The sequence below is a fragment of the Bombina bombina genome, chromosome 2 (genome assembly GCF_027579735.1).
Source record: "Bombina bombina isolate aBomBom1 chromosome 2, aBomBom1.pri, whole genome shotgun sequence".
Taxonomy (NCBI): domain Eukaryota; kingdom Metazoa; phylum Chordata; class Amphibia; order Anura; family Bombinatoridae; genus Bombina; species Bombina bombina.
In genome coordinates this window covers 93,249,770-93,264,744 of record NC_069500.1, presented here as the reverse complement: position 1 = coordinate 93,264,744, position 14,975 = coordinate 93,249,770, and the positions used below count along the sequence as shown (strand labels likewise).

At 44.0% G+C, this 14,975-nt stretch overlaps 1 protein-coding gene across 1 annotated transcript in view; it reads left to right on the top strand.

Moving 5' to 3' along the window:
• The window catches only part of MTMR12 (myotubularin related protein 12), a 451,425-nt gene that overhangs the window by 151,238 nt on the left and 285,212 nt on the right, over window positions 1–14,975 (top strand). The window contains exon 3 of the mRNA XM_053699664.1: window positions 1,835–1,971. Within this exon, the coding sequence (XP_053555639.1) occupies window positions 1,835–1,971 (137 nt within the window). The remainder of the gene's footprint in view (window positions 1–1,834; window positions 1,972–14,975) is intronic.

Here is a 14,975-nt window from a genome sequence, read left to right as displayed (position 1 = left end):
CACTACCTGCCCACTTGACACTATTCCTTCACATCTAATACCTTCTCTGTCTTCCACCCTCGTTCCATCTCTTAATTACTTATTCAACCTATCCCTTTCTACCGGTTCATTCCCATCTTCCTTCAAACATGGAAAGGTCACCCCCATCCTCAAAAAACCCTCCCTCGACCCCAACTCTCCTGCAAACTACCGCCCCATAACACTGTTTCCGCTAGCTTCCAAAAAACTAGTTTTCGATCGGCTAACCCACTTCCTGTCCTTCAACTAATTGCTTGACCCCCTGCAATCTGGCTTCCGTCCCCAACACTCAACTGAGACTGCTTTCACCAAGGTTACTATCTCCTTTCTGCTAAAAACTACTATACTCATCTTACTTTACCTCTCTGCTGCCTTTGACACTGTTGACCATCCCCTCCTCTTACAGATTCTCAGCTCTCTTGGGCTCTGTGACACTGCCCTCTCCTAGATTCACTCTTATCTCTCTAAAAGATCCTTCTCTGTCTCTCTTGCTGGTGACTCCTCCTCTCTATTGCCTCTGTCTATTGGAGTACCTCAAGGCTTTGTTCTGGGTCCTCTACTTTCCACTATTTACACTTCTTTACTGGGTAAACCTATCAACAGCTATGGCTTTAACTATCACCTCTATGCTGATGATACCCAGATCTACCTATCCACCCCTGCACTCTCTCCTTCTGTCAATTCTCACATCAGTGACTGCTTATCTGGCATTTCCTCCTAGATGGCCTCTCACCACCTAAAAATAAACATTTGCAAGACTGAACTACTCCCCCCTCTAATTCTACTCCAGTTTCTAATTTTTCTATCACTGTTGGCGGCACCACTATCTCCCCATCACCCCAAGTCCGCTGCCTTGGAGTCACACTGAACTCAAATCTGTCCTTCATTTCCCACATCCAATTGCTCTCTTCATCCTGCCGCAACCACCTACGCAATTCGTCCATTTCTAATTGCTGAAACTACTAAACAACTAATCCACTCCCTGGTAATTTCCCGACTTGACTACTGTAATAACCTACTAACTGACCTCCCTCTCTCTCGCCACTCCCCCCCCTCCCCCCTTCAATCCATCCTAAATGCTTCTGCCAGGCTAATCCAGCTCTCCCGATACTCTGTATCTGCTGCACCTCTGAGTCCCTTCACTGGCTCCCCATTAACAGCAGAATTAAATTCAAAATTCTCATTCTGACCTACAAAGCCCTCACCAATGCTTCCCCACCCTACCTGTCCTCCCTCATCAACAAATATACTCCCGCCCGCTAAGATCCAGCAATGACCTGCTCATTGCCTCCTCTACCATCACCTCCTCCCCTGCTAGACTACAGGACTTCACTCGTGCGGAACACACTTCCTCAAGCTGTCAGACTTTCCCCTAACCTGTTCTCCTTTAAATGCTCCCTAAAGACCTTTTTGTTCAGGGAAGCTTCTCACCCGATTCAGTAACAAATGAATTTCACTTGCCTAACAGTTGCCCTCATCTATCTCCTCATTAATATCATTCTCACCTTTGCATTCCCCACCGCCTGTTTCCCATTATCCTACCCATCTAGATTGTAAGTTCCCATGGAAATAGGCCCCTCAATTCCCCCTGTATTTATTAGTAAAATGTCTTATATTGTATTGTTTCACCGTTGTACCTATATCTTTGTACCCATGGACAGCGCTGCAGAATCTGTTGGCACTTTATAAAGAATATTAATAAAATAAAATAACAGTGAGCAGTGCTTAAGTGCATCTGCTTTTTAGTGTGCATTACATTGTCTTCTTTCTAATAGTAATAATTGTTGGTACTGATTATATTATTTCTGTTACCTAGGTGAGTTACTGCTGTGTGAGGCTAATACGGTCTTGAAATACACACAAGATGAAGGTTCACAGCGAGGAGTCTATGGCAAACTTATCTGCACAAACTTCAAGATCACCTTTCTTTGTGAGGAAGGAGCAGAGGATAACGTAAGCATTTTTTATCTATTTTTTTTATACAAAATATACAGTATGAACAGTTTAAAGGGTTTAAAAAAATAAAATAGTGAAGTGTAAGGGTATACTAAACACAATTATTTTCTTTCACGATTCGGATAGAGCGTGTGAATTTAAGCTACTTTCTAATTTCTTCTTAAAGACACGATGAGTCCACGGATCATCTTCATTACTTATGGGATATTCACTTCCTGGTCAGCAGGAAGAGGCAAAGAGCACCACAGCAGAGCTGTTAAATAGCTCCTCCCTTCCCTCCCACTCTAGTCATTCTCTTTGCCTACGTTAGTGATAGGAAGCAGGTAAAGTGAGGTGTGTGTTTAGATTGTTCAATCAAGTCACAGATCTGAGGAAGAGGTTCCTGCTCTGGCATCTGAAGCAGAAATCTCAGATTCGGAGGAGGTGTTACCTTTGACCGACTCAGAAGTGGTATCTTTCAGGTTTAAACTGGAACATCTTCGTCTCTTACTTAGAGAGGTTTTAATTACCCTAGATGATAGTGACTCCACAGTGATGGTTGTTCCCCCAAAGTCTAGCAAATTAGACAGATATTATGAGCTACTTTCCTTTACAGATGTTTTTTCAGTTCCTAAGAAGGCCTCTGAAATTATTAATAGAGAATGGGAGAGACCTGGTATTCCTTTCTCTCCTCCTATTTTCAAGAAGATGTTTCCTATAGCTGACTCGGTTAAAGAGGTTTGGCAAACTGTTCCTAAGGTAGAAGGAACTGTTTCAACCTTGGCTAAGAGAACTACTATCCCTATAGAGGATGGCTGTGCTTTTATAGATCCGATGGACAAAAAATTAGAGGGTCTACTCATGAAAATTTATGTTCACCAGGGTATGCAGTGGCAAACGGCGGTCTGTATAACTACCATCACAAGTGCGGCAGCCTACTGGTTTGATGCTCTGACTGATGCCCTCAGACGAGAAACTCCCTTGGACGAGATACAGGACAGGATAAAGGCTCTTAAGCTAGCTAATGCCTTTATCTTGGATGCCACCCTTCAAGTTATAAAGTTGGGGGCCAACATTTCAAGCTTCTCTATCTTGGCTCGCAGGGCCTTATGGCTGAAACCTTGGTCTGCGGACGTTTCATCTAAGTCAAAGCTTCTAGCTGTCCCTTCCTCTTCTCTCTCAACTAAGCAGGAACAAGCTAAATCTAATTGGAGACCCGCCCAATCTTGGAATAAGGGTAAGCAATCCAAGAAGGCGGCCAATGACTCCAAGACAGCATGAAGGTTTTGCCCCCGATCCGGGACAAATGGATCTGGTAGGGGGCATACTTTCTTTTTTCCCTCAAACCTGGGTTCGGGACATTCAGGTTCCCTGGGCTATAGAAATAGTGTCTCAGGGATACATGCTGGAGTTCAAAATTTGTCCTCCCAGGGGCAGGTTTCTAATTTCAAGGTTATCTGCAGACCAGACAAAAAGAGAGGTGTTCTTACATTGTGTAGAAGACCTCTTAGCTCTAGGAGTGATCGTTCCCATTCCACCTCAAGATCAAGGTATGGGTTTCTATTCCAATCTGTTTGTGGTTCCCAAGAAGGAAGGAACCTTCAGACCAATTCTAGACCTCAAGAGTCTAAAGTTTCTCAGAGTGCCATCATCATTCGTTCCATCCTTCCCTTGATCCAGGAGGGTCAGTTTATGACAACAGTAGATTTAAAGGACGTGTACCTGCATGTTCCCATTTACAGGGATCATCACAGGTTCTTAAAGTTTGCCTTTCTAGACAAGTATTTTCAGTTTTTGGCTCTTCCTTTCGGTCTTGCCACGACTCCCAGAATCTTCACAAAGGTTCTGGGGTCTCTTCTTGCGGTGCTTCGTTCAAGAGGCATTGTGGTGGCGCCGTTTCTGGACGATATCCTAGTTCAGGCGCCGTCCTTTCAGCTAGCAAAATCACACACGGACCTGGTAGTGACTTTCCTAAGGTCACATGGGTGGAAGGTGAATCTAGAATAGAGCTCTTTAGTTCCTCATACAAGAGTGACTTTTCTAGGGACCATCATAGACCCTGTCTATGAAGATTTTTCTGACAGTCACAGAAGTCAGGAAATTAAAGATTATCGAATCTCAGAAGTCTCTTCTTTGGTGATTGTCTCTAGATCATCTCTCCCAGGGAACATTGTGACAACAGATGCCAGCCTTCAGGGGTGGGGAGCAGTTTGGGGCTCCCTAAGGGTTCAGGGGATATGGTCTCAGAGTCTCTCTTGCCCATAAACATTCTGGAACTGAGAGCGATCTACAATGCTCTCCTGGCCTCAGCTAGCTTCGGTTCAGTTTATCAGGTTCCAGACGGACAACATAATCATCAGGGAGGAACAAGGAGTTCCTTGGCGATGACAGAGGTTTTCAAAATAATTCAGTGGGCGGAGGCCCGTTCTTGTTGTCTGTCGGCAAGTTTGGCATTCTGCCTTGGATGCCATGAGATGTCCCTTTAATACCTTTATATTATATTTGAATAGGCACATATTGTCCATTGCTCATATCGGATTGTTAACCTCAATTTTTCAGGCAAGGTTAGTTCATCCAGAAAAAGGACAAAATACATTGGGTTTGTCCATCCTGTATGTTTTGCAAAACAAAGCAGTTATATTCAAACTGTATTGAGCCAACTCCACAGCTCCCTTAAAGGGACACTGAACCAAAAAAAATTTATTTCGTGATTCAGATAGAGCATGCAATTTTATGCAACTTTCTAATTTACTCCTAGTATCAATTTTTCTTCGTTCACTTGCTATCTTTATTTGAAAAAGAAGGCATATAAGCTTTTTTGGTTCAGTACTCTGGATAGCACTTTTTTATTGGTGGATGAATTTATCCACCAATCGGCAACAATAGCCCAGGTTATTCACCAAAAATGAGCTTTCATCTAAACTTACATTCTTGCATTTCAAATAAAGATACCAAGAGAATGAAGAAAATTTGATAATAGGAGTTAATTAGAAAGTTGCTTAAAATGGCATGCTCTATCTGAATCACGAAAGAAAAAAATTGGGTTCAGTGTCCCTTTTAAGTGCTCTATCATCAGTCAGAGCTGTTTTGCACACTCTAGCATGCCGCTCCAGCTAGGCTGTTACAAATCTTGTTTGCAGGCTTACAAAGTGCAATTAGCGACCGCGGTACATAACCGCTCTTAAGGTCAAACTGCACCCGTTAACCTCCTCCTCTTACTGGATCCGTGGAAATCACTAGCAGTTATTTGGATCATCAGTAGCATAAGCCTCCAAGACGCATTGCTCTCATGGTGAACAGTCTCCCTGCTTCTCACACATGCAGATTTTTCCTGCGTGCTCTTGAGTCTGACGTCACCACCCTCTGCTCACTGCAACCAGGTGTAGTGTTTCCAAGCAGGTATGCAATGCAATCCGCGGGAGTTCAACAGCAATTCAAAGCCCAGTTTTGTTGTTGGCATATAGGGGCTACCTCGGCTCCCAAATAGGATGATGCTATGTATTAAAGTGCCATCAAAATAGCATATAAGGTCTCATACAATCCCAATGTATTTTGTATTTCTTTCTAATACAGGGAGAGTCCACAGCTGCATTCATTACTTGTGGGAAATACTGAACCTGGCCACCAGGTGGAGGCAAAGACACCCTAGCCAAAGGCTTAAATACCTCACTCACTTCCCTCATCCCCCAGTCATTCTTTGCCTTTCGTCACAGGAGGTTGGCAGAGAAGTGTCAGAAGACTTCAGAGTAGTTCCTTAGGAAGGGTATCTACCCTTCAAGATGGGACTGGAGTTTTAAGTAGTCTTGTCAGCCTCTGTGAGAGCATTGATGAAAGTTAGAGTATGGAGATGCAGGCAGTCTTTCTGCAAAACCATCCAGACTCATTAACAGCTCCTAAGCAATCAGCGTTGACGAGTTTCGCTGCCTGCTTTCCTTCACTTAAGTCAATGTCAGAAGCAACGCTTCAGTCTGTCAAACTTGAAGGACCATGTTTTCTGCTCCACGGCATAGATTCCAGTATGATGGGTTCATTTTTTTTAACATATGTTAACAATAGAAGACAGGGTCACAGTTGGACTCCTTTTATCTTATGGAATCAAATGTTAATATCCCCTGACGGGGATTATTGAACAGTGGGGTTTTTAATTATATTTGTTATGTGATTTCTGCTACTTTATTTTATGTGTAGAGACGTTTGGGCTCATAGGCTGATCGGAGCGTACAGGTTAATTTTTTTAGAATTCATATTTGAAAGCTGCGCAGTTTCATTAAGCTGGCGCGCTTTTCCTTAGCAGGGGTGGTCCTGCATGACGCACTATGTGACCGGTCACGTTTTTTCTATCTCCTATTCTAGAGCGAGTTTCTCTATTTGTCTGGGTCATTGTGGGTATAAGGTTCCAGTTATTTTTCTAAAAAATTAAATTGGACAAGTTATGGGGAATTCTGATAATTTAGAGGGGGGATCCCTCTAATACAGAATTTGATACCTGTGTATATTGTGAGGAGGCCCGGGTAGTCCAACCCGTATATTGTGAGGAGGGCCGGGTAGTCCTGTTCCGTATGTCGCTACAGGGTGTTCTCATCAACCAATGCTGAGATGTTAGAGACTACTGAGCCGTCCGCCTCTGAGGATTCCTCGTCCCGTGAGGTGTGTTTCCTAGAATCTTCTGTTCCTACACATGCAGTTTCCCTGGGTACCGCTGATTATTCGCCCAGGGGGCTTTTTTCCACCAGATGTTACTGCGCAGGCTCGGTTTCTGCGCAGGCATCTCTACGGCCTTAGCGATTTTGCCTCTTCCTGCTACGTGCAAGCAAAGGGTTAATCCATGCATTCCTGCTCAGGGACCGTCGTTTAAATTGACAATTGTATCCGATCAGTCATCTGGGGATGCGGTTCCCTCTGAGGCTTCAGAAGTAGAACCTCCAGGGCCGGAGTCTGCTGATTTGATTCCTCCAACTGAAGAGGATTTAGCATTTTAGATTTAGAATGGCACGCCTGTGCTTCCGAACTCTATAGGGTTTGTGTCGTATGACAGACAGGACCTGTTTTTGCACATTCCTTCTTGGCTACATCTTTTTGTGCACTTGCCTATTTTCCTTTTCTAGTCAGTTTCAGGTTAGTTTTTTGTTTAGAGCTCTTGGTTGTTGTAGAGACTCTTTTTGGGAAGATGTTTCGTCATATGGGATATTAGATAAGGACTACTCCGGTTGTCGCAATTTCTGGAGACTTCCTGTGGAAGCATCTCGGCCTCAATTCCAGGTAATGGTTCCCTTGATATTTTCTAAACAGATTTAAGCCATGGAGCTTATATTCATTATCTGAATTATTCTCAGTCTTCTAGCATAGCTGGAACTTCATAATTTTATGTTTAGCCCTTGAGTTGCTCTGGCAGATATGTTGGTTAAGTCTACTCTTTCCTTCTACTTGAGAGGAGTTATTTTTGTGTTGACCTGAGCTATTCCGGTTAGTCCAGGCAGAGCAGGTCCAATTAACCTAGATGACAGTAAAGACCTGTTTTAGGTACTATCTGAATGGGTGCTTGATTCTAAATCATATAGGATCCAGGGGTCCTAGAGACCGGAGCTAGGCTTTACATCTAGCCTTATGGGCAGTTTTTTCTTCTCTTGATTTTGTCTTTCAGCAGAGAGAGGGAAGCTTTTCAGGTGACTTTTGGAGTCATTGTCCTGGTACCTATCACAGGGTGAGCATATTTTCATTCCACTGTTGTTTTCATGGTCCAATAAAGGGAGGGGTCTCGAGGCCTATTTGGGTTCTATGGTCCTTAAGCAGAGCTTATCATGTCTCCTTCCTTTTTGGGGAGAATATAAGGTTCTCTCTACCTTTTGTTCAGGATGAACACTGCAGGATCTCTGTCGAGCAGGAGATCTTTCCTTATTCGCTCCTTTTTTTCTCTTGTTAAGTGTATCCAGTCCACGGATCATCCATTACTTGTGGGATATTCTCCTTCCCAACAGGAAGTTGCAAGAGGCTCACCCACAGCAGAGCTGCTATATAGCTCCTCCCCTCACTGCCATATCCAGTCATTCTCTTGCAACTCTCAACAAAGATGGACGTAGTAAGAGGAGAGTGGTGTATTATAATTAGTTTTTTAACTTCAATCAAAAGTTTGTTATTTTTAAATGGTACCGGAGTGTACTGTTTCATCTCAGGCAGCATTAGAAGAAGAATCTGCCTGTGATTTCTATGATCTTAGCAGAAGTAACTAAGATCCATTGCTGTTCTCACATATTCTGAGGAGTGAGGTAACTTCAGAGAGGGAATGGCGTGAAAGGTTTTCCTGCAATAAGGTATGTGCAGTTAATATTTTTCTAGGGATGGAATTTGCTAGAAAATGCTGCTGATACCGGATTAATGTAAGTAAAGCCATAAATGCAGTGATAGCGACTGGTATCAGGCTTATTAATAGAGATACATACTCTTATAAAAGTGTAATATAAAACGTTTGCTGGCATGTTTAATCGTTTTATATATGTTTGGTGACAAAACTTATTGGGGCCTAGTTTTTTTTTCCACATGGCTGGTTTGATTTTTGCCTAGAAACAGTTCCTGAGGCTTTCCACTGTTGCAATATGAGTGGGAAGGGCCTATTTTAGTGCTTTTCTGTGCAGCTAAAAATACTGACAGAGACATTCAGCTTCTTCCTGCATGATCCAGGACATCTCTGAAGGGCTCAAAAGGCTTCAAAGTCGTGTTTGAGGAGGGTAACAATCACAGTAGACTGTGGCAGTTGTTGTGACTGTGTTTAAAAAACGTTTTTGTCATTTATTATTCTGTTTTTGTTATTAAGGGGTTAATCATCCATTTGCAAGTGGGTGCAATGCTCTGCTGACTTGTTACATACACTGTAAAAATTTTGTTAGTGTAACTGCCTTTTTTCACTGTTATTTCAAATTTTGTCAAAATTTGTTTCTCTTAAAGGCACAGTAACGTTTTTATATTGCTTGTTAAATTGCTTTAAAGTGTTTTCCAAGCTTGCTAGTCTCATTGCTAGTCCGTACAAACATGTCTGAAACAGAGGATACTTGTTCATTATGTTTAAAAGCCATGGTGGAGCCCCATAGGAGAATGTGTACTAAATGTATTCATTTCACCGTAAACAGTAAAGATCAGTCTTTATCTATAAAAGTATTGTCACCAGAGGGGTCTGTCGAGGGGGAAGTTATGCCGACTAACTCTCCCCACGTGTCGGACCCTTCGCCTCCCGCTCAAGGGACGCACGCTAATATGGCGCCAAGTACATCAGGGACGCCCATAGCGATTACTTTGCAGGACATGGCTGCATTCATGAATAATACCCTGTCAGAGGTATTATCCAGATTGCCTGAATTGAGAGGCAAGCACGATAGCTCTGGGGTTAGACGAGATACAGAGCGCGTAGATGCTGTAAGAGCCATGTCTGATACTGCGTCACAATATGCAGAACCTGAGGACGGAGAGCTTCAGTCTGTGGGTGACTTCTCTGAATCGCGGAGACCTGATTCAGAGATTTCTAATGTTAAATTTAAGCTTGAGAACCTCCGTGTATTGCTTGGGGAGGTATTAGCTGCTCTGAATGACTGTGACACAATTGCAGTGCAAGAGAAATTGTGTAGGCTGGATAAATACTATGCAGTGCCGGTGAGTACTGATGTTTTTCCAATCCCTAAAAGGCTTACAGAAATTATTAGTAAGGAGTGGGATAGATGCCACTACAAGGGACTTATGGCAGACTGTCCCTAAGGTGGAGGGAGCAGTTTCTACTTTAGCAAAGCGTACCACTATCCCGGTTGAGGACAGTTGTGCTTTTTCAGATCCAATGGATAAAAAAAATTAGAGGGTTACCTTAAGAAAATGTTTATTCAACAAGGTTTTATTTTACAGCCCCTTGCATGCATTGCGCCTGTCACTGCTGCGGCGGCATTCTGGTTTGAGGCCCTGGAAGAGGCCATCCATACAGCTCCATTGACTGAAATTGTTGACAAGCTTAGAACTCTTAAGCTAGCTAACTCATTTGTTTCTGATGCCATTGTTCATTTGACTAAACTAACGGCTAAGAATTCCGGATTCGCCATCCAGGCGCGTAGGGCGCTATGGCTCAAATCCTGGTCAGCTGATGTGACTTCAAAGTCTAAATTACTCAACATTCCTTTCAAGGGGCAGACCTTATTCGGGCCTGGTTTGAAGGAAATTATTGCTGACATTACTGGAGGTAAGGGTCATACCCTTCCTCAGGACAGGGCCAAATCAAGGGCCAAACAGTCTAATTTTCGTGCCTTTCGAAATTTCAAGGCAGGTGCAGCATCAACTTCCTCTGCTTCAAAGCAAGAGGGAACTTTTGCTCAATCCAAGCAGGCCTAGAAACCTAACCAGTCCTGGAACAAGGGCAAGCAGGCCAGAAAGTCTGCTGCTGCCTCTAAAACAGCATGAAGAAGCGGCCCCCTATCTGACAACGGATATAGTAGGGGGCAGACTCTCTCTTCGCCCAGGCATGGGCAAGAGATGTTCAGGATCCCTGGGCGTTGGAGATCATATCTCAGGGATATCTTCTGGACTTCAAAGCTTCTCCTCCACAAGGGAGATTTCACCTTTCAAGATTATCTGCAAACCAGATAAAGAAAGAGGCATTCCTAAGCTGCGTACAAGATCTCCTTGTAATGGGAGTGATCCATCCAGTTCCGCGGACGGAACAAGGATAGGGGTTTTATTCAAATCTGTTTGTGGTTCCCAAAAACGAGGGAACCTTCAGACCAATTTTGGATTTAAAGATCCTAAACAAATTCCTCAGAGTTCCGTCATTCAAGATGGAAACTATTCGAACCATTTTACCCATGATCCAAGATGGTCAGTACATGACCACAGTGGACTTAAAGGATGCCTACCTTCACATTCCGATTCACAAGAATCATCATCAGTTCCTGAGGTTTGCCTTTCTAGACAGGCATTACCAATTTGTAGCTCTTCCATTCGGGTTGGCTACAGCCCAAAGAATTTTAACAAAGGTTCTGGGCTCACTTCTGGCGGTCCTAAGACTGCGAGGCATAGCGGTGGCTCCTTACCTGGACGATATCCTGATACAGGCGTCAAGCTTTCAAATTGCCAAATCTCATACAGAGATAGTTCTGGCATTCCTGAGGTCGCATGGGTGGAAAGTGAACAAAGAAAAGAGTTCTCTATCTCCTCTCACGAGGGTTTCCTTCCTAGGGACTCTAATAGATTCTGTAGAAATGAAAATTTACCTGACTGAGTCCAGGTTATCAAAACTTCTAAATGCTTGCCGTGTTCTTCACTCCATTCCGCGCCCCACAGTGGCTCAGTGCATGGAAGTAATCGGCTTAATGGTAGCGGCGATGGACATGGTGCCATTCGCGCGCCTGCATCTCAGACCGCTGCAATTATGCATGCTCAGTCAGTGGAATGGGGATTACACAGATTTGTCCCCTCTACTAAATCTGGATCAGGAAACCAGAGATTCTCTTCTCTGGTGGTTATCTCGGGCCCATCTGTCCAAGGGTATGACCTTTCGCAGACCAGATTGGACAATTGTAACAACAGATGCCAGCCTTCTAGGTTGGGGTGCAGTCTGGAACTCCCTGAAGGCTCAGGGTTCATGGACTCAGGAGGAGAAACTCCTCCCAATAAATATTCTGGAGTTAAGAGCAATATTCAATGCTCTTCTGGTTTGGCCTCAGCTAGCAACACTGAGGTTCATCAGATTTCAGTCGGACAACATCACAACTGTGGCTTACATCAACCATCAAGGGGGAACCAGGAGTTCCCTAGCAATGTCAGAAGTCTCCAAGATAATTCGCTGGGCAGAGACTCACTCTTGCCACCTGTCAGCGATCCATATCCCAGGTGTAGAGAACTGGGAGGCGGATTTTCTAAGTCGTCAGACTTTTCATCCAGGGGAATGGGAACTCCATCCGGAGGTGTTTGCTCAATTGGTTCTCCGTTGGGGCAAACCAGAATTGGATCTCATGGCGTCTCGCCAGAACGCCAAGCTTCCTTGTTACGGATCCAGGGACCCAGAAGCGGCACTGATAGATGTTCTAGCAGCGCCTTGGTTCTTCAACCTGGCTTATGTGTTTCCACCGTTTCCTCTGCTCCCTCGTCTGATTGCCAAAATCAAACAGGAAAGAGCATCGGTGATATTGATAGCGATTGCGTGGCCACGCAGGACCTGGTATGCAGACCTAGTGGACATGTCATCCTTTCCACCATGGACTCTGCCTCTGAGACAAGACCTTCTAATACAAGGTCCTTTCAATCATCCGAATCTACTTTCTCTGCATTCAGATTGAACGCTTGATCCTATCAAAGCGTGGCTTCTCCGAGTCAGTAATTGATACCTTAATACAGGCACGAAAGCCTGTCACCAGGAAAATTTACCACAAGATATGGCGTAAATATCTTCATTGGTGTGAATCCAAGAATTTCTCATGGAGTAGGGTTAGGATTCCTAGGATATTGTCCTTCCTCCAAGAGGGTTTGGACAAAGGATTATCAGCTAGTTCTTTAAAGGGACAGATTTCTGCTCTGTCTATTCTTTTACACAAGCGTCTGGCAGAAGTTCCAGACGTTCAGGCATTTTGTCAGGCTTTAGTTAGAATTAAGCCTGTGTTTAAACCTGTTGCTCCTCCAGGGAGCTTAAACTTGGTTCTTAAAGTTCTTCAAGGGGTTCCGTTTGAACCCCTTCATTCTATTGATATCAAACTTCTTTCATGGAATGTTCTTTTTCTGATGGCTATTTCCTCGGCTCGAAGAGTCTCTGAGTTATCTGCCTTACATTGTGATTCTCCTTATCTGATCTTTCATTCAGATAAAGTTGTTCTGCGTACAAAACCTGGGTTTTTACCTAAGGTGGTTTCTAACAAGAATATCAATCAAGAGATTGTTGTTCCATCATTATGTCCTAATCCTTCTTCAAAGAAGGAACGTCTTTTGCATAATCTAGACGTAGTCCGTGCCTTGAAGTTTTACTTACAGGCTTCTAAAGATTTTCACCAAACATCTAACCTGTTTGTTGTTTACTCTGGACAGAGGAGAGGTCAGAAGGCCTCGGCAACCTCTTTTTCTTTTTGGCTTCGGAGTATAATCCGTTTAGCCTATGAGACTGCTGGACAGCAGCCTCCTGAAAGGATTACAGCTCATTCTTCTAGAGCTGTGGCTTCCCTTCATACTTTTTCCAAATTTGATACTTTTTCTTCTTCGGAGGCTGTTTTTGGGAGAAACGTTCTACAGGCAGTGGTTCCTTCCGTTTAAGTTCCTGCCTTGTCCCTCCCATCATCCGTGTACTTTAGCTTTGGTATTGGTATCCTACAAGTAATGGATGATCCGTGGACTGGATACACTTAACAAGAGAAAACATAATTTATGCTTACCTGATAAATTTATTTCTCTTGTAGCGTATCCAGTCCACGGCCCGCCCTGTCCTTTTCAGGCAGGTCTAAATTTTAATTAAACTACAGTCACCACTGCACCCTATGTTTTCTCCTTTCTCGGCTTGTTTCAGTCGAATGACTGGATATGGCAGCGAGGGGAGGAGCTATATAGCAGCTCTGCTGTGGGTGATCCTCTTGCAACTTCCTGTTGGGAAGGAGAATATCCCACAAGTAATGGATGATCCGTGGACTGGATACACTACAAGAGAAATAAATTTATCAGGTAAGCATAAATTATGTTTTTTTGTGTGGCTAAAATCCGGTCCTAATGGACAGTCTCTTCCAGTAAACCTCGTTCTGATCCTAGGTTTTTTGGGGGGATCTGGGGTTTAACTTGGCAGTATCCTGATTCCAGAATTATCAGTAGCGCTCTGGTCTTGGCAATTCTGGTTTACTTATCGTCTGTTAGAAGACTTGTAGGGATTTTCATCCGTCTTCTTTGGTCTAGATCCCTCTCTGAGGATCAGAGTTCTCTGGTATAGTCACCAGGGTTGATTACTGGATGCTAAATTGGTATTTTCCTTAGATCTTGTGAAGTTAGTTTACTTCATCATGTTGTGCCTTCCATATCCCCTTCAGGCCCTCGCTGGCTCTGTGGTGGGGGGTGATGTTTTTGTCCTGGAGCCCTTCTTGGGTTTCTCCTTTGACAGGTCTCACTTCATCCATGGCCGAGACATCGGCAGGGCCCTGTTTGAATCTTTAGATTCTACAGATTTACCTGGAATACAGGTTGGGAGAATCGTTCTCCAGTGTCCTTGCCCAGATCTCCTTGTCCTAAGGGACATTTCTCTTGGCTCTCCCGGGGCAGTTTTGACTTTTGTCACAAGCCTGTCAGTTTGAGGAGCGCGTATTCTATGGGGGACCGTGGATTCAGGAGATTACCTCCCGATTATTCTAATGGTTCCTCAGGCGAGCATTTTGTTCTGAGGGTTTGGTTTTCTGGGTTCGTCCCAGTGTATGGATTCTAGTCTGCCTTTTTCTCTCAGTAGGTTAGATCTCTTTCTGTGAAAGAGAGAAATTTTCCTGCGTAGAGTGTAGTATCTCAAGTTTGGTAGTGGGCGGAGGCCCACTATTGCTCGTCAGAGATCTACTCTGAGTGTGATCTTCAGGGACGGATAGTCCCTACAATCATTTCCTTGATCTGGTTATCTGAGAGTTTTTCGGATGTTTTGTATCTGTATGTCGCCGATCGAGATTCTCAGTATGTTCGTACCTATCCCAGGTTACCCATCAATGGGTCGTGGTTCTGGGATCCTCAGGCGGAGCTAATGGATCATTAGTGGTGCCTTGGAGGTTCAATACAATCTTTCGCTTCTTCCGTCTTATCACTTTTTTCTCGAGTGATGGCTCGATCCTAGCAGGTGCAGGCGTTACTGAGACTAATTACTCCGTTTGTGACCGCGAAATCGTGTTCGCGGTCTCTGGGTTTCGCCTCCATGGGGGTCCTTGTCGCAGGGATCTCCTGGGTCAAGGCCCCTTTTGCTTCATTGAATCTTATTCCGCTGAGGCGGACTGCGAGAGGTCGCTTGGTCTTAGCCGAGAGAGGGTTTTTGTCTGAGAGGTTATGGTCCTCTCCTTCAG